This window comes from Trichoderma aggressivum, assembly GCF_033847375.1.
Source record: "Trichoderma aggressivum f. europaeum strain CBS 100526 chromosome Unknown scaffold_001, whole genome shotgun sequence".
NCBI classification, from domain to species: domain Eukaryota; kingdom Fungi; phylum Ascomycota; class Sordariomycetes; order Hypocreales; family Hypocreaceae; genus Trichoderma; species Trichoderma aggressivum.
In genome coordinates this window covers 663,195-680,910 of record NW_026946367.1, presented here as the reverse complement: position 1 = coordinate 680,910, position 17,716 = coordinate 663,195, and the positions used below count along the sequence as shown (strand labels likewise).

General features: G+C 52.7%; 7 protein-coding genes across 7 annotated transcripts; 2 read left to right on the top strand and 5 right to left on the bottom strand.

Annotated features, from left to right (window-relative positions):
* Positions 1 to 89: 89 nt before the first annotated feature.
* Triagg1_136 (transcriptional regulator family: HMG) lies at positions 90 to 1,159 on the bottom strand (the record flags this gene model as incomplete). The annotated part of the gene is made up of 4 exons (XM_062896354.1): positions 90 to 301; positions 357 to 418; positions 492 to 795; positions 856 to 1,159. The coding sequence occupies 4 exons, from the start codon at positions 1,157 to 1,159 to the stop codon at positions 90 to 92; spliced, it is 882 nt and encodes a 293-aa protein (XP_062760486.1).
* A 651-nt stretch (positions 1,160 to 1,810) lies between these two features.
* On the top strand, positions 1,811 to 2,731 carry Triagg1_134 (uncharacterized protein; the record flags this gene model as incomplete). The annotated part of the gene is made up of 2 exons (XM_062896342.1): positions 1,811 to 1,833; positions 1,912 to 2,731. 2 exons carry the CDS (start codon positions 1,811 to 1,813, stop codon positions 2,729 to 2,731), a joined length of 843 nt encoding a protein of 280 aa, XP_062760484.1.
* A 376-nt stretch (positions 2,732 to 3,107) lies between these two features.
* Triagg1_133 (uncharacterized protein) lies at positions 3,108 to 5,419 on the bottom strand (the record flags this gene model as incomplete). The annotated part of the gene is made up of 9 exons (XM_062896331.1): positions 3,108 to 3,384; positions 3,444 to 3,568; positions 3,634 to 3,995; positions 4,054 to 4,417; positions 4,474 to 4,592; positions 4,654 to 4,753; positions 4,815 to 4,970; positions 5,034 to 5,099; positions 5,171 to 5,419. The coding sequence occupies 9 exons, from the start codon at positions 5,417 to 5,419 to the stop codon at positions 3,108 to 3,110; spliced, it is 1,818 nt and encodes a 605-aa protein (XP_062760483.1).
* A 1,129-nt stretch (positions 5,420 to 6,548) lies between these two features.
* On the top strand, positions 6,549 to 7,871 carry Triagg1_132 (uncharacterized protein; the record flags this gene model as incomplete). Its single annotated transcript, XM_062896320.1, has 1 exon — positions 6,549 to 7,871. The coding sequence occupies one exon, from the start codon at positions 6,549 to 6,551 to the stop codon at positions 7,869 to 7,871; it is 1,323 nt and encodes a 440-aa protein (XP_062760482.1).
* A 647-nt stretch (positions 7,872 to 8,518) lies between these two features.
* Positions 8,519 to 10,013, bottom strand: Triagg1_131 (uncharacterized protein; the record flags this gene model as incomplete). The annotated part of the gene is made up of 3 exons (XM_062896309.1): positions 8,519 to 8,603; positions 8,661 to 9,679; positions 9,981 to 10,013. The coding sequence occupies 3 exons, from the start codon at positions 10,011 to 10,013 to the stop codon at positions 8,519 to 8,521; spliced, it is 1,137 nt and encodes a 378-aa protein (XP_062760481.1).
* Positions 10,014 to 11,038: 1,025 nt separating this feature from the next.
* Positions 11,039 to 13,538, bottom strand: Triagg1_130 (uncharacterized protein; the record flags this gene model as incomplete). The annotated part of the gene is made up of 4 exons (XM_062896298.1): positions 11,039 to 12,879; positions 12,948 to 13,264; positions 13,355 to 13,385; positions 13,457 to 13,538. 4 exons carry the CDS (start codon positions 13,536 to 13,538, stop codon positions 11,039 to 11,041), a joined length of 2,271 nt encoding a protein of 756 aa, XP_062760480.1.
* Positions 13,539 to 14,876: 1,338 nt separating this feature from the next.
* On the bottom strand, positions 14,877 to 16,513 carry Triagg1_129 (uncharacterized protein; the record flags this gene model as incomplete). The annotated part of the gene is made up of 2 exons (XM_062896288.1): positions 14,877 to 15,910; positions 15,976 to 16,513. 2 exons carry the CDS (start codon positions 16,511 to 16,513, stop codon positions 14,877 to 14,879), a joined length of 1,572 nt encoding a protein of 523 aa, XP_062760479.1.
* Positions 16,514 to 17,716: the final 1,203 nt, after the last annotated feature.

The following is a 17,716-nucleotide window of genomic DNA, read 5'->3' as shown; positions in this document are numbered from 1 at the left end:
AGATGCAGTCGTCATGAAGCCCTCGCTACCATAGTTCAGTCGCTTCATGAGAGAAACCTTAACGTCCAGAAGGTAGCCGGCGTTTATTATTATCGAAACAAGTTCGTTTTCATTATTGTGATAGCGCGCGTGCCATCAAGTTGTAAGAGCTTCGGGGTTCCAGCCTCGTCTTCCACCAACCAGCCGAAAGCAGAGAGGTAAATAGAAGGCTCGATAATCTTCATGATAGGGCATGAGACATTGAGGAAGTAAGAGAGGGAGACTTTATCTCTGCCGAGTCGGTCTCTCGCAAAGGAATAGACTTTAGCGATTAAAGCCCACATATTTCCGAAAGGGTCTTTGTTCCAGAGACGCACCGTCCCAGATGCTCAGCGCGCGGTGTTCATTCCAGAAACTCGATCGAAGCCGGCCAGCCGGCCTCGTAGCAGCGTATTAACAATCTTCTCCAAGAAAGGGAACCGACATGTTCTTATGGCCGGTCCATCCCGGACCCAGCCATGCCCCCGATCAAGCCGCGAACCCAGTCGACAACGGCCTTGACCATGCCCTGGGGCTTACTCTTGCCCTCCATGCCTCGAACAGGCTCCGTGCCCATTGTAGGCAGCACATTGTCGCCCGCAGACAAGCTCACAAACAGCGCGAACGGCACCAGCCAGACACACAAGCCAAAGTATGACGCAATCATGGTAAAGGTTGGGACGTCCACCTGCTCATAGTACGAGGTTCGGTTGTAAGCACGCGCTTGGCTGTCGGCGAAGTGTCGGAACCACACATAATGATCGAGCAACACCAACACTAGGATCCATGTTAGCGCAGTGCACCTCTACATCCATGATCTCAAATTCGAATCCATACCACAAGACAGCAGAAACAGCGGGTCAGTGAGCTGCACGTAAGGAAACCTCCTCATGTTGCCCAGGTAGACGACATGCGACACAATGCCCAAAACGGTCGCCCAGAAGGGGAAGCCGTCAATTAGCCACAGCACCACCTGCACGCCGATGATGATTTGAATCAGGCGCGTCAGCAGCCGCTTTGCCAAGACGGTATGCTCCTCCACAAGCTCCGAAAGGTAGTAAAGCCCGGACGCGATGGACAGCGTCAGGAAGCAGAAGCCGAGGATCGCGCCGGCGTAGCCCAGCAGGGGTAGAATCCACATCTTGGCTAGGGAGCTTATGACGACAAGCACGAGGTTGTATTTAGGGGACGAGATGTAATGCAACAAAAAGAAGCTTGGGGGACCAAGAATGCTGGAAGGGAAGAAGAAGAAGACAAGGTCAAGGTCGTCTTAGACAAGGCTAGCTGTGGACACGTTCATGTGCTCATAGCTGAGATGAGCTGCATGGGATCTCGTGGGTCTGTCGTCATACGGAACGAAAGCTTTTCCCGCTCCGAGGCGAGCTGATGAGGATGCGAACGAAGCGATGCTTGCAGCTGTGCGGCGTGTATTCGACTGAAAACAAAAAAATAAACAGATATCCATATTCAAGTCAAAAATTATAGAAAATCTGTGATTAAAATTCGGCAATAGCAATGTGCTCGTTTCATGATGTCAATGTTGATTGGCATTCACATGTGAGCATGGCTATTTATGCGCCATCCAAGCAAATCCTTATCGATAACACCCACAAAAAAATGGTTCACGATGCGCCCACTCGCAGCGCAACCTCAACGATCCAAGCAAAAGAAAAAAAAAAGCAGAACAACCAATCCATTTCATATAACTCCTTCTCACTGGGCGCATTGCTTACAATCTCCAATCTCCAATCCAACGAATCCCTAGACAAAACTCACACCATAATCTCCCACAATGTCTCGCCCCGAGGACTCTCTGTAAGCTTCCTCTCCCACCTCCATCATCCTCCCCTCCCATCCTCCCGTCCTCATCTTCTAACAAAACAACACTCCCAGCGCGGCCGACGTCCACTATGACGACATCGAAGCCCGCAAATACACAACCTCCTCCCGCATCCAAACCATCCAAGCCTCCATGACCCGCCGCGCCCTCGAGCTGCTCGACCTCAAATCCCCGTCCTTCATCCTCGACATCGGCTGCGGCAGCGGCCTCTCCGGCGAGATCCTCTCCGCCGTCTCCCCCTCCGACGGCGGGCCCCACGTCTGGGTCGGCATGGACGTCTCCCCCTCCATGCTCGACATCGCCCTCCAGCGCGACGTCGAGGGCGACCTCATGCTCGCCGACATTGGCCAGGGCGTGCCCTTCCGCGCCGGCACTTTCGACGCCGCCGTCAGCATCTCCGCCATCCAGTGGCTCTGCAGCGCAGAGTCCAGCGAGACTTCGCCCACGGGGAGGCTTAACCGCTTCTTCAACGGCCTGTACGCAAGTCTGCGCCGCGGAGGCCGTGCCGTGTGCCAGTTTTACCCCAAGAACGACACGCAGCGCCACATGATTACCCAGGCCGCCGTCAAGGCGGGCTTTGGCGCGGGTATCCTCGAAGACGACCCCGGCACCAAAAACGTCAAGCTATATCTCGTCCTTACCGTCGGCAACAACGACAACGACGGCGGCAACACAGACATCACGGGCGTCGTGGACGGCATGGACAACGTCGACGTTTTGGATGCCAGGAAGAGGCTCAAGGTGAATAACGCACAGGTTAAAAAGGGCAGCAAGGCATGGATTGTCAAGAAAAAGGAACAGATGGAGCGCAAGGGCAAGATCGTCAAGGCCACGTCCAAATACACTGGCCGCAAGCGTCGGGTACAATTTTAAGAGCGAGCTGTTATGTCGAAGTTGGATGGCGAGCTTGCGATGCATGGTATAGGCGTTGGTGGCGCATTTGGTTTCTGGAGAATTCTTAGACATACATGATATATATGAAATTGTTGATACCCTCTTATCAGTCATGTCCACTCCAAGTCCGCACAGATTTGTTAAAGTAATCTAGATCTTGCTTCCGAGGAAAACGTTTATTGTTTTATTCATCAATATCGAGATGCTGTACTTTATAGAACAACATTCTACTCAAATCCGCCAATATTCCATCCCTTGACAAGATAGATACCTCTCGTCACTACCCAATATTTTTTCTTCGTCTTGAATTTTCCTTGATTTTTTTTAAACTTTCAAAGTACATCATCTTCTATGCCTATGCCGCCTCAGCAGGCTTCTCTGTTGAGCCAGTGTTCTGCTCGGGCTTCATGGTGGGGAAAGCCAAAACTTCTCTAATGCTGTAGTTGTCGGTCAAGAACATCATCATTCGGTCAATGCCCATGCCCCAGCCACCGGTGGGAGGGAGACCGTGCTCGAGAGCCTTGCAGAAGGTCTCGTCAACGCCCTGGGCTTCGTCATCACCCTGGGCCTTCTGTCGGGCCTGCTCTTCGAATCGCTCACGCTGCTCAAGGGCGACGTTCAACTCGGTGTAGCTATGTGACGATGTTAGCAAATCAGATTGACAAAATATCAAGGAGGTGGAAACACTTACGCGTTGACGATTTCCTTCTTGCAAACGAAAGCCTCAAATCGCTCGCAGAGGCCGGGGACGCTGCGAGAGCTCTTGGCGAGAGGAGACATCATCTTGGGGTGGCCGGTGATGAAGGTTGGGTTGGTCTAAAAACAGTGTCAGCCAAAGGGAAGGAAATGCGTTGCGATCTTTCACCGGTGAATCAACTTACGCATTGAGACTCGAGGAACTCTCCAACCAGGGCGTCCAGCATACGGGCGTTGGTCAGAGGAGGGTTGCACTCAACACCAGTCTTCTTGAGAACTCTTCTGAAGAACTGGTTGGCCTCATCGGTGTGAAGCTCATCGGCAGGAGGGAACTTTTCGCCGACACACTCCTCCAAAGTGGGGATCATTTCAATTCGGCGCCACGGGCCTTCCCAGTTGATCTCAACCTCCTCACCCTTGATGTTGTGGTACTTGGTCTTGTAAGAGCCGTGGATGTGCTTGACCAGGCCGGTAACAAGCTCCTCGGTCATGGCCATGAGGTCATAGTAATCGGCGTAGGCCATATAAAACTCCAGAGTGGTGAATTCTAGACAGAAAAAAATTAGTTCCATGTCAAAACTAGAAGTGACAAATTCAGAACCTACCAGGGTTGTGAGTCAGATCCATGCTCTCGTTTCTAAACTGTCGGCCCATCTCATAGACACGGTTCAATCCGCCGACGACAAGCATCTTGAGGTAGAGCTCAGGAGCGATACGGAGGTACATGTCCATGTCGAGATCGTTGTGGTGAGTAATAAAGGGCTTGGCGGTGGCACCACCGGCAATGGCGTTGAGCATGGGGGTCTGGACGGCAATGAAATCCCGGTCGTCGAACCAGCGGCGGATGTAAGAGTCAACCTTGGCACGGGTGATGAAGACGTTTCGGACGTTGTCGTTCATCATGAGATCGAGGTAGCGCTGGCGGAATCGCTGCTCGGGGTTCTTGAAACCGTAGTGGTCATCGGGGATCTGTGAAGAGTTAGAGAAACGGAATATTGACAAGTCACGCGATCACAATGGCTTACCTGGTGCAAGCATGGCGACAGGAGAATGACCTCGACAGCCGCAATAGAGAGTTCACCAGAGAAGTCGCCGGATCCCTGCTTGTTCTTGGGGTTGGTTCGAGTAGGGTAGCCTCGAATGCCTAGATGAGGGCGAGTTAGAAGGGGTTTCGCCATTAGACAACGGAAATTTCATGTACGAACCGATGATATCACCACGGCGGAGGTTGAGGTGCTGCTCGTCAAAGTCGGGAGTGCCCTCCTCACGGTTATCAGCCTGAGCAAGGACTTGGAGTCGAGTGCCCTAAATATCGTTAGCCCAGAATTCGACTGTTTATGAGCAAGGGAGGCGTGGCACGGCATACCTCGGAGCGGATGTCGTAAAAGTACAGCTTGCTGCCTGCTGATCGGCGGACGTAGACTCGACCAGCGAGCGCAATCATCTTGTCCTTGTTCATCTCGCCGTTCTTGAGGTTGGAGTACTCTTCGGCGAACTTGCGAATGTCATATGTGACGTGGAACTATGAATTGGTGAGTAACCGGCGTCGTCTTGGTTTCTTTGCTAGTTATCTGTAGGAACGCACCTTGTGAGGGTAAGCCTTGCCCTTGGCATGGAGGTCGTTGACAGTTCTTGATCGGATCTCGAAGTACTATTTGTCATGTCGAATTAGCAAAACTGCGCTCGCCATGCCACATCTCGAACCAGCAGAACAGCGCATACCTGGTTCGGGGTGAGCTCCTTCTCGGCAGCCTCGGCGTTCTTGTTGCCAGCAGCCTGCGCGGGCTTCTTGTCCTTGTTGGCAGCCTCCTTCTCCTTCTTGGCGGCCTCCTTCTCGCGAGCCTTCTGGCGCTTCTTGAGCTCCGTCTTGGAGATCATCTCGCCAGTGACCTCGTCAAGGTGCAGCTTGCCAGCGGCAGCAGCGACAGCGTCGACGGCAGCATCGCCGGTAGTGGGTTGATTGTCCGCCATGGTGTGCAATGTTCGTGGGAATCTGGTTGTGTTTTGGCGGGAAACGGAGGATATCGTGGTTTGGGCCGGTTCGAATAAATAAACCAGAAGAAAAAAAAAATATTACTGTCGCAGAGTCATACAGTAGCAGAAATCGGAGTCACCCCGCTATGCGACCAATGGAGGGGTTGGCTGCCAGGGTTTTTTTCCTTATTTTGGACGGGAATTCGATTTCCCCGATCCGGCCAATGCCTGTGCGTTTTGGCTCACTGCGGCGCTGCTGTTTATAGCGGTAGATATGCTGGATCTCAATATTATTCAACGGGGAGAATTTGCTACGGACTTGGAATGCAAAATCCATTTCTGGGGACTGTCGCTGCCCCTTATCTTTCTACGTAGAAAGGATTTTTGCATTGGCTAAGCCACCCAAACTATAAGACATCCATAGGACCTACATACGCTCGAAAGCTTTTGGCGCATTTTGAGCTTCACAAAAACCTCCACTTTCACTCAGCCGTCATTACGGCTTAAATGCCCCAAGGCTTTAAGCTTTTTTTTGACCTATTGACAAAGGGATACTTTTTGATAAACCCCCCTTTACACCAAAAATATTTGCTATATTTTGTATAGGTATATAAGTACTAAGGTATCATTGCAACATCACGGCGAAGCCCGCCATTTATACCAAGTAACACGCATAACTCATGCAGGCAATTGAGTCTTACCCGCAACTCGGCCGACCACCCGCTCGGCCAAAGACTCACCGACACGCTCCAAAGAAATCGGTAAATAACAGCCTCTGCGGGAATAACATCGTAAGCCCAATCATCCCCTAACTCGTAGCATCTTCTCTATCTCAAATAGAGGGGGGCCGGTCTCGTATCTCACCCGGCTAAATGACTAAAGGCCGCCCTCAACTAACAAACACTATCTCTCACTCTCACCTCTCACCAAAATATGGATCACTTATAAGCCCCCTTTCTCCTTCAACTCTCTCAATAGACTTTACACCTTGTTCAGCTATTCTCATCATATAATCCCTTCTCACATAATCTCACAGATACTTTCCAACATCAAAAAAAAAAAAAAAAAAAAACATCACAGCAACAAGAAAACTCCCACTCCCACTTACACACAAACCGCCCTCATCATGGCCCTCTCCTCCCGAGCCTCCAAGCTCACAACCCCAGATCCCTCCGGCGCCGTCCTCTCAAACAACTGGCACCCAACCCTCAACCCATCCGGCTACGTCAACCTCGGCGTCGCAGAAAACTACCTCATGCACGCCTCCCTCCAACAGCACCTCCACGCCAACCTCAACGTCCCCACCTCCGCCTTCACCTACGGCGACTTCTTCAAGCGCAGCCGCACCGCCATCGCGAGCTTCCTCACCAAGTACCTCAACACCGTGGTTCCTGTAACGCCGGAGCATGTTGCTGTCGCGAGTGGCTGCACTTCGGCGGTGGAGCACATGGCGTGGGCGTTTGCAGATCCGGGCGACGTGATTCTTCTCGGGAGGCCTTATTATGGTGCTTTTCCCGGTGATGCGACGCTCCGCACGGGGACGAAGCTCGGCTTCGTCGATTTCGGAGACGATGATCCCCTGGGAGCCAGTTGTGTTGAGAAATACGAAAAAAGACTCCTCGAAGCACGAGCAAACGGCGAAAAAGTCTCTGCTGTTCTTTTATGTCATCCGCACAATCCCCTTGGAAGATGCTACTCCCGAGACGTCCTCATCGACCTGCTCAAGTTCTGCAACAAGTACAAGCTTCACCTCATCAGCGACGAAATCTATGCCCTCTCGATATTTGAAAACAAAATCGACACGAATCCCCCTCCCGCACCCTTCTACTCGGTCCTCTCCATCGATCCTACGGGATTGATAGACCCGGCGTATGTGCATTGCCTCTGGGGCATGTCCAAGGATTTCGGTGCCAACGGATTACGATTAGGAGCCATCATCTCTCAGCATAATGTGGATTTGATGACTGCTCTATCTCCCGCTGTCCTGCTATCCTCCGTCTCGTCCCTATCAGAACATGTCTTTGCGAATGCACTAGAAGACGACGTCTGGGTCGAAAACTACATCAAAGAAAACCAACAAAAACTCGGCTCCTACTACGAATACATTGTAAAATGGGCCAAGGCCAACGACGTCGTCTACGCCACCGGTACCAATGCCGGCTTCTTCATCTGGGCCGACCTCGGCAGGACATATCTCAAGCATCAAGGCTCCCAGCCCCAGGATATCGACCAAGCTGTCATGGATGCATTGCTGAGGCACAAAGTCTTTCTCGCTTCGGGGGTGCGATTCGGATCAGAGAAGCCGGGCTGGTTCCGCATTGTGTTTTCGCATGACATGGACTATCTGAACGAGGGCCTTGACCGGATTGTCGCTGCGTTGACGACCCCTGAGCCTTCAAAGAACATGTCGAACGTATCTTTACAGGTAGATTTGGATGTTGCTTTTTGATTAGAAAATTTAGAGGCGTACTTACTTTTCTTTAGAACTATTAGATCGGGCGATATATGCGAAAGAAGAGGAAATGAAAACTCCAGTGTCACCGTTTACATGCAATAGTAAAGCGGAATCAGCCGGAACATGCTCATGCCTGAATGCATGCAATGAACTGCAACGAACAATCGTGAATCTACATGGGCAACAACTATGCGAGCAGTCCCGTCGGCAACACATCAGTTGCACCCAAACAATCAAGCCAAAATAGCGATAATTGTACTGTAAAATTCTATGTATTCAGACTCCATACGCTCATGTCAACCATGGTTACACACATCCCCCTGATCATTCTCCCACCACCTCAATAATATTCGCCTCCCCCCCCAATAACCATTTTCATCTGGCCCTTTGAACTTTGCCCCTTTGTATCATATTTTTTTTCTTCCCAGCGGCGTCGCTCCGCATCGCCTCGGATTCTAAGGTTTTTGAGGTATCATTCTTCCCAAACACGCCTGTCGAGATGGGTGTCAGAAAGAGGTGTGGTTTGTTAAATTGGTCGTGTTTGGGGTAAAATTCGGTTTCTCTTTTTTAAATACGTCTTTTTGTTGGGTTTGCCTTGCGCGCTTTATTTCAAGGCTTTGTTGAGAATTGGGATTTGGTATTTAGATGGTCTCCATCTTGTCGAGGATGGCCTTGGTGAACTCGTGTGTTGTCGACTCACCGCCCATATCCCGTGTGCGAACCTTGCTATAGAAATTGTCAGTACAAGATGGTATGATCTAGACGAAGACAATGTCAACTTACCCCTCGGCGATAACACCGTAGACAGCCTTGGAGATGCGGTTGGCGTGGTCGTCGAGGCCGAGGTGTCTCAGGAGCATGCTGCCGCTGAGAATCATGGCAGTGGGGTTGGCCTGGTCCTTGCCCTTGATATCCAGACCGACGTGACGGCAGCCGGGCTCGAAGACGGCAACCTCACGGCCCATGTTGCAGCCGGGGACGATGCCAGGGCCACCGACCAGGGCGGCGCCAATGTTGGACAGAATGCCGCCGTACAGGTTGGGCATGACCATGACGTCGAACTGCTGGGGGCGGGAGACGGCCTGCATGGAGGCGTTGTCGACAATCATGTCGTTGACCTCGAGGGTCGGGTACTCCTTGGCGGTCTGGTGGAAGGTGCTGCGGAAGAGACCGTCGGCCAGCTTCATGATGTTGGCCTTGTGGATGCAGGTGACCTTCTTGCGGCCGTTGGCGAGGGCAAAGGCGAAGGCGAACTTGGCGATGCGCTCCGACTTGGCGCGGGTGATGATCTTGAGGGACTCGACGACGCCGGGGACGCTCTGGTGCTCGAGGCCAGAGTACTCGCCCTCGGTGTTCTCACGGATGATGCACAGGTCGACGTCCTTGTGGCGGGTCTCGTAGCCGGGGATGTTCTTGATCAGCGAGATGCTGGCGTAAATGTCCAGCTCCTGGCGCATGGCCACGTTGAAGCTCTGGTGGCCGGAGCGGCTGACGGGCGTGTGCAGGATGCCCTTGAGGCCGAGCTTGTTGCGCTTGAGCGAGGCCACGCTCTCGCGGAAGGCCTCCTCGGTTCGCAGCGCGCTCTCCTCGACACCAGACACCTCGATCTGCTCCCACTCGACAGGCACGTTGTCGGCCTTGAAGATGGTCTTGACGGACTCGGCAACCTCTCCACCGATGCCATCTCCAGGAATCAGGGTGACGGTGTACTTGCCGCCAAACTTGGCAGGCTTGAAGATGTCGGACTGGACGGTGGCGAAGGATCGGCTGAGCTGCTGGGGCTGGGCAGCGGCGCGAAGGACCTGTAGAAGACGTGGCAAGTCAGTTTCTGGTCTTGGTTATGGTTTGTCTTTTGTTCCAACAACAACAACAACAGCATCTTCCAAGAGGCCCCCCCATTGAGGAAAAAAATCTCGCCAACAAGACCTCGGCTCAGAGCCAGCCAGCCAGCCCCTCCATCTCTTCTCCTCTGCCCTCAAGGACAACACAACCCAAGAGTACACTGCACTTGACTACTCTTTTCTTCCCAATCCAACCTGCAGCCCATTTCCAACCCCGCCATGGCAAATCCACACATGAAATAAAACAGAAAATATCACGTACCTGGGCGGTCCGGAGAGAGCTTCGTGACAGCATCTTGAACAAAAGAGACAGATGAGTATCAGCCTTGATGCTAAAGCAAGTCAAGTGCACGGTCCAAGAAAAAAACAAGGAAACCCTAGTTCAAAGAGAAAGAGAGAGAGGAGAGAGGGCAAACAAAGTCAAGTTGTTCGAAGAAGAAGAAGAAGAAGAAGAAAGGAAGAAGAAGAAAGTTGGTTATTTTTTTCTCCGGAACAAGTTTCAAAAAATCGCCCTTGGAGCCAAATTACCGCAGTGACCGTTGCGCCCAATTGAGCCGAGCACAGCCAGCTGGAGCACTTTTCGGCCTGCGCCGGCGCCGCCGCAGCGCATATTATTTTCCGCTTCAACTGGATTTTTTTTTTTTTTCTCTGCTCTAGGAGTTCCTTTGCCCCGGTTTTCGGAAAAAAGAGCGGAATGCGACGTCTTTCCGAGCGCAGCTCCGGGCTTAGGGTGCTTGACCTGTTTGGGACTAGGTAAGATGGGCGAGGATAGCTATCGTCAGCGGTGGTTTCTTATCGCTAGTAAATGGTGAGGATATAACAACAGCAAGGACAGCCTCATCATATAAGAGTAGTCACTAGGTACTAATTGTTATACGGACTTGACAGAGTCTTACAGACCATGCAATTTTAAAATCAACTGACACCCGTTAATTTGTATTCATCAATTCATTCATTCACAAAAAAATAAAAAGCTATCGGAAATTCTATTGCTACTCCTCCGCGGTATACAACAAAGCAAAATAGCAGACGGGACTCCCCCTCTAACAAGATATTCCAGCCCTTTACCACGCCTGCTTTACCCAAATTCATTCATTCCAGTTCCATCAATCACTCTTACAATCGCATTTCCGTCCTCTCATATCCAACATCTTACCATCCTGAGATTGGTCTCTTAGACATGCCTTCTTCTTCTCATCGTCTTTCTTTTTTCCCTTTGTTGTAGCATACTTACCTTGATTCCCGTTTCCCAAAAAAAAAGAACAAAAAAAGTGTCGGCCGTTAGCTCCTCGTCATCATGATTATCTGTTTCAGTGTAGTTTACGCCTCGTCCTCGTCAAGTGGTTCGACTCGAACGAGAATCTCCTCAAGCAGTCCCTCCAAAAAGTTCCCAACGTCCCGTCCCATGCCTACGGGTTCTGCTTTATCATAGTAGTCAATCTCCTTGCAAACGTGAGCTAGCTTATAGACCAGTTTGCGAACTTTCTCATGAGCAGCCTCAGCTCGCTGCTGCTTCGACGACACGGTCGAACCGCTAGGAACAGGCTTGTACATATGCTGAAGCCGAATCTGCCGTCGCTTGAGAGCCTCTTCAAGGGCGGGAAAAATGACGTCGTTGAGAGCATCCAGCTCTCCGTTGGGGTTCGGAGCCGGAGGCGAGGGAAATGTTTCCAACAATCCTGGGGAATGGCCCTGTGACCGCAACGAGGATACCGATGCCGATGGAGCGGCCGCGGGCGCGGGAGCAGGAGCAGGAGCAGGAACCGGAGCAGGCGCGGATGCCGGTGCCGGTGCCGGTGCAGATGGAGCCGGTAATCGAGATACTGGGGACAGCGGCGCAACCGGAGCTACCGTTCGCTGCACGGTAGACTGCGGCTGAGGCTGCGGTTTTGGCGAGGGGTTTCTGAACGGTGGGATTTCTGCCACGTCGTATCTCGCAATCTTACCGCTTGTTGATCGTGGCGAAACGTCGTATTTCGCAAGCTTACCGCTCGTTGATCGTGGCGAAACCCCATGAGCAGGCGGCACCGGTTTTCCAAACTTTTCAAACCCAGGAGGTATGGAAATCTTCTTGTGTGCAGGCGCCGGAGGAGGAGGGGGCGAGGGTGTAGGCACGGGATCGGGTAGATCTATATTTAGGTTTAGTATCCCCATGTCGCGCTGCAAGTGTTCCTGGAGCTCCCGGTCGTAGTCAGGCGAGGGTGGCTCCGGTGGATGAGAGATGGCCGGCACTGTTATAATCTTTGAAGATCTTGGGGTTGTCTCTTGAACCTCCCAACTTGTAGTCTTGATTACCACAGGGCTAGCAGGTAGAGGAGGAGCCACTTTGGATACGAAGCCACGCTGCTGTTGGGTGGGTGTGTGCTGTTGAGTAGGTGTGTATTTCCGCTGCGGGCTCGATTGCCGTGAGGCTCCCGCGCTGGCCGGATTCGTAGCCTTGAGCGTATCGCTCGGCTGAAGGGCCATCTCCCTCATTTTCGTCGGGCTGGATGGCTCGCGCCGTCTTTCACCGTAGTCTGCAGAGTTCCGCGTGGCTCTCGTGTTAGTAGCACTCGCACCGAGCGGGTTGAGCATGGGCGCCCGGCTGACGACGCCGCCGCGGTCATTGACGAGCCGGACGGTGCCAAAATCCCACATGTCTTCGTTGACTCGCGTCCTCTCCGGTGGCGCACTCTCGTGGGCATCCCATGTCTCTTCCTCGTCCGTCTTGTGCGTCGCCGCCCACCGGGAATGTCGCTCTATCAGCTCGGTGAGATAGGTAGTCTTCTTTGCCTTTCGGATAAAGGGGTGTCGCAGGAGGTCCCTGGCCGTCGGTCGTTCCTTGGGGTCTCGCTGCAGGCACAGTTCGACAAAATCCTTGAACGCCTTTGTAAAGTTTCCTTCCAACCTTGGAGGGGGGTTTTTCGGGATGAGAAAGAGGACTTTCATGGGGTGAATGTCGGCGTAGGGAGGCTCGCCATTCGCAAGCTCGAGAGCCGTGATACCGAGTGACCAAATATCAGCCTTGTGATCATATCCAGATTGCTTAATGACCTCGGGTGCCATCCAAAACGGAGTCCCCACGAACGTGTTCTTCTTGGTCATGGTGGCCGAAAGCTGGCCCGACACGCCAAAATCGGCCAGCTTGACCTGGCCATTGGCCCCCAAAAGCACATTGGCCGCTATCCTATGGCATCAGCAAACCGATTGACCCGCGACGCTCGTCCAGAAGAAGAGCTCGAGCCCTCACCTTTAATATCCCGATGCAGTTTCTTGTCCGTGTGGAGATAATCCAGACCCATCAGCAACTCCCTTATGATTATTGCAATGTAGTCCTCGCCCATGATACCGGGCTTCATAAGGTCGGCACAGCTCCCGCCGGCGCAAAACTCCATGACGATCCATAGCTCGGCACCCTTTGCATAGGATCCGTAGTACTTTGTCACGTATGGAGACTGCAGCTCGGACAGGATGGCAATTTCCTGGATGATGTCTTCGACCTCGTCTTCGGCATTTTCAACGTCGATGATCTTGATGGCGACAGAGCGACCGCTTCGTTTATCGACCCTAAAGAGATGCAGAGGAGCCAAAAAGTCAGTGAATCGGTCAGAAAACAACAATAATTCCCAGAGGCAACCCGCACAGGTCAGGACATACCCCTTGAACACCTTGCCAAAGCTACCACCGCCTGCGAGCACCACAGCGTTAGGGACCATCCACCAAGACACCGTCTCCCAGGACCAAGACCAGCCAACTGACCAATGCAGTATTCTTTTGTGTACAGAAGCTCCGGATCCAGGGCCTCGTTGGCCTCTTCCGCATACCGATGCGGTTCCGCCATGGCGCTGCTCCGATGCCTCCCTTTGCAGCCGCGGCCGAGAAGCGGGAATGCGAGATGCTGTGGCTGTAATCGTTATGCTATGCGCTCGTCCGGGGTCCAGCTCTCGTCGCCGCGGATCATAAAGCCATGCACTCTGCTCGCGGGTAAATGCTGAAGACGCTCGTTCGCGGTGTATCACAAGCCCCAAGACAGAACTCGCCTGCTAGCAACAAAAGACAATGGGCGATGGGTGAATGATCAAAAGTGTATGTGCTAACATGAATCAAAAATCCACGGGTGGTTTGAATGTGAATGTGATGAGCGGCAGTCCCTGGGATTGGTGCATCGACCTGCTGTGGCGGGCGGTGAACCCCACTATGGGCCGCTGCGGTGCCTGTAAACTGTTTAGTGTTGATTTTGCCCGGATCCCGTCGCACCGGCAACAACGAGCAAGGAGAGGCAGATGCATGCATCTGATTAGCCAAGGAGCAACAAATCAAATCAACGGCCGACGACGTCACATTGGCGACTTGCGCTTGTGCATAAGATCGACCAATACTGTCATTTTACCTACTCGTACATGTACCGAATAGCTGCATACAACGGGGTAATAAATACATTCGAAACTCATCCAAACAGCTCTGTCTCTTCTTGGTATTTTTGCCCCAAACAAGAGATCGTCATCACCAAAAGTCAAATCCACTAGCCGCCTCTTGTTTATCTTCCCCCCCAAACGCCGCCGTTTCGTTTCGAGGGGTTTTGCGGGGCAACGCCCATCACAGACACGGCCGGGCACTAACAAAGACAGACAGCCGTGGTTCTACAGCATCACAATATCATTGTATCAAAGGGATGGATACTGGGCCAACCACGGGCCGTTTGACAAAGCCCACTGATGTCGTGTCAAAGCACTTGCATTGTCTACCTGCCCATACTAGCAATAGCACGAGGCCGATTGGCGCCTCCAAGGGATAAAAGGAAAACTACCGAGACTGTAGAAGAAGAAGAAGAAGAAGAAAAATGAAACGAGGAGGCCTCGGGAGGGGCAAACCACAAGCCCATCCCCTGCAACTAAATCCGCCGTTGCCGCTTCGTAGCACACACAAGTTCCTCACCCGCTGTAAACAGTGGTTTCCTCCCGTATCGCAGCAGCAAATAAACCAAAGCCAATCGTCCTAAGACCGGTTCGCCCATAATGGGTATTAGCATCCCATGTTGTCTATATCAAGCAGATGTCCTCATCGCCATCCTGGCTACGCCCAACGGCGTTGATCAAGAGACACGTCGCGTTTCGGCATCACGTATGTCGTCATTCGTCATGCAATGTTAACAAAAGGAAAAGAGCCTGTCTCGGTGCCATTACTCGTCCGTAACGAATTCTACCATCACTGTTCCTTGCTTCAAACCAGCCTCTTCAATGGTGGAGTCGAGAAGCTCGATCAAATCTTGGCCTTGGGGCATTCTCTTCAACTCAAACTTGACATCTGCCTTGCCCTCCAGGGGCTCCGCCTTGAGCCATTCATATATCGTACGGACATCATCCTGCAGGTTGAACCGTCGGATGACACGTCCGTCTGGGTGTCGAAACTGAATTCGCGTTGTCGTGGCAGGATTGTTGGCGGGCTCGGTGTGGGGGTTCGTGCTTGAGATCTGGTCAAACGGACTCTGTGCTACCTGATCGCTTGATTGCTGAGGCTCCTTGGTCAGCGCATCGGGATCATGGACGCTCGGTGTTGATCCTGAGCCCGAGCCACTGGCCTCGGCTCCCGCCAGGCTGTTTTTCAGAGCCATCTCAAGCATCTCCTCTTCCGTCATCCGGTCCACATCAATGACCTGGGGCTTCCGGGCCGCGGCTCTAGCCACGGGGTTCTTGCTGTTAGCGGCGAGGCTGTATCTGTCCAAGAACTCGGCCACCTCGGCGTGGAACTCGACAGCACTGGGGAATGGCTTCCCGCTCCAGACCTTGACCTGCTCACCCGTCCGAGGGTCGACAATGGACACATGGGGGTAGTTGTCTGGATTTTCATGTCCCCGGTTGGGGAAGTAGAATGTGATGTACTCCTGCGCGTCGGGGTAATCTTTGTCCAGCTGCATGAAGATGAAGTTCTCCTTCACCAAGTCGTGAACAGCTCGATCCTTCCAAATGTCGCGGTTAAGCATTTGGCAATTGAAGTCGCTCATGTCTTGCAGGTTGACCATGATCCACTTCTTATCTTCCTTGCCCAGTGTGCGAGCCTCGTCCCACGAGATTCGATACATGAGTTCGTACGGCGGTCGGAACAGGTCCTCCAGGCGTCGAGCATGGGCGGACGGTGCGCCGTTCCCAGATGCGGGCTCGGGCCGGGCCCCGTCATCTCCCCATATCCGATGACCAAAGGGACCTCTGCCCGGGGCTATCACAAGGTGGTTAGTCTCTTTTTGTTTTCTTGACCTCTCTTTGGCTTCTCGGTGGGCTTACCCGGCATCTGGCGTCTCCTCCTCAGTTGCTCCAGAATAGCTGAGCTTTCTTCTTCCGACCAGGTAGAATCCGGGGCAACAAGTGTTTCTGTTGTCCTCGCAATGGGTGCCCTAACATCACCAGCAGCATTTCCCGATTCCTGGTACATTTCTGCTTGTAGACGCTTAGCCATAGCAGCATCTTCCTCCTCCTGAGCCAGCGCAGCAGCCTGCGCGACAGCAGCTCGCTCATCTTGGTCGTTGTCGTCAAAGTCGTCCGCGTCCATATCAGCGTCCCCGTCATCGTCGTCATCGCTAATGTGAATCACCCCGCTGTCGTCTTCTCTGCCGATATTGGCTCTCCTAGACGCAGGGGCAGGGCGAGATGTTGAGGCGGCGGCGGCACCGCCATGGGACACACCCGCCCCAACGAGATCTGGACTCTCAAAGTACAGCTCGATGGCACGCTGGTAGTCGCCGCCTGTTATCTCCAGGAAGCCCCGAGCCACATCGAGGCTTGCCCCGGTGATGCTAACGAAGTGGTGAATGCTCTCGTCCATGGCTGATCAAAGCCCCCCCGGTCGCTTGGTGGTTCGTTGGCTGCAGGGGCAGCTGGTGGGATGTTGCGTCTGGTGCCCTCTTTGAGCAGATCCCTCGGTATATGTATATCCTGTCGGGTCGTGTTCGTGAACAGACGCTTGACTGGTGGTGATTGGGTCGCGCTGCAACGGGATCTGAGAAGCTGCAAGAAATGCCGGTCAGGTTGGACTTGGTGGATGGAGCCCCACACTGGCCGCCTGGCTGAATCAGACTCGATGTGAAGCTGCTGTCGGACTCAATCGAGGTGCAGCCGGCGGAGGAACGGGACTGATAAAGAATATGGAGGGTGGAAGAGGAGTATGGAGCATGGATTTGTGCTCTAAACTGCTGAGGTGAGGATGCGGATAGTGTAGAGGTTCAAGTTGTACCAGACGCTCGACCACCTTACTGATGAAATAGTTTCAGCACCTAAAGTCAGGCTGTTACTGCGCTGGGACTCGACGCCACAGGCACCGCGGGCATGACGCAACATTGAACCGTTGGAGCAACACACCCCGCCATCGACTGCGCAGGTACTTCCTGCGGCATCTCTTGCGGGCGGGTACCTGAAGAGGCGAGGGCTGCTGTACCCAATCGCCGGAACAAATCAATCCATCAGCCGGATCATTCCTAGCGCCGCCGCCTGGCGTCAGATGCTAATCGATGAGGGTGACTTACCCTGCAGCTGAGCAGTAGAACATTGGGCTTTCCTCTTGGCTATTCTCTATTATAAGCTGTATTGTTCTTATGATGCGATATGTCACGTTCAATAAATGTACCTTGCCATTTTGATGCGATGATTCATCTATCAACACGGAAGGATGTAGTTGGGAATCCGTAAAGTGGAGCGAATATCTGTTGTTAGCAACGGTCAACTCCAAAATGAAATCTCACCATCCCACTAAGAAGAGCAGAATATCTCCTGCATCTTAGAAAACATTCCAATGAAGCCCCTTCCCCTTTAAACATTCCAAAGCAAGCAAACCTTTTAAAATATGACCCAAGACTCTCACTATACTAAGCCACGTCTCTTGACTTTTCTCTCTATGGGCAAGCTGAGTGAGCATAAGTAGGATAAATCTTAGTGCCTATGCTCTGCCTATGCTGTCTCTGTCCTGGGAATCAATCTCCGAGGCTTGTTGCGCCAATATCCTGCTGCTGCTACAACTCCGGGTCCACATTTG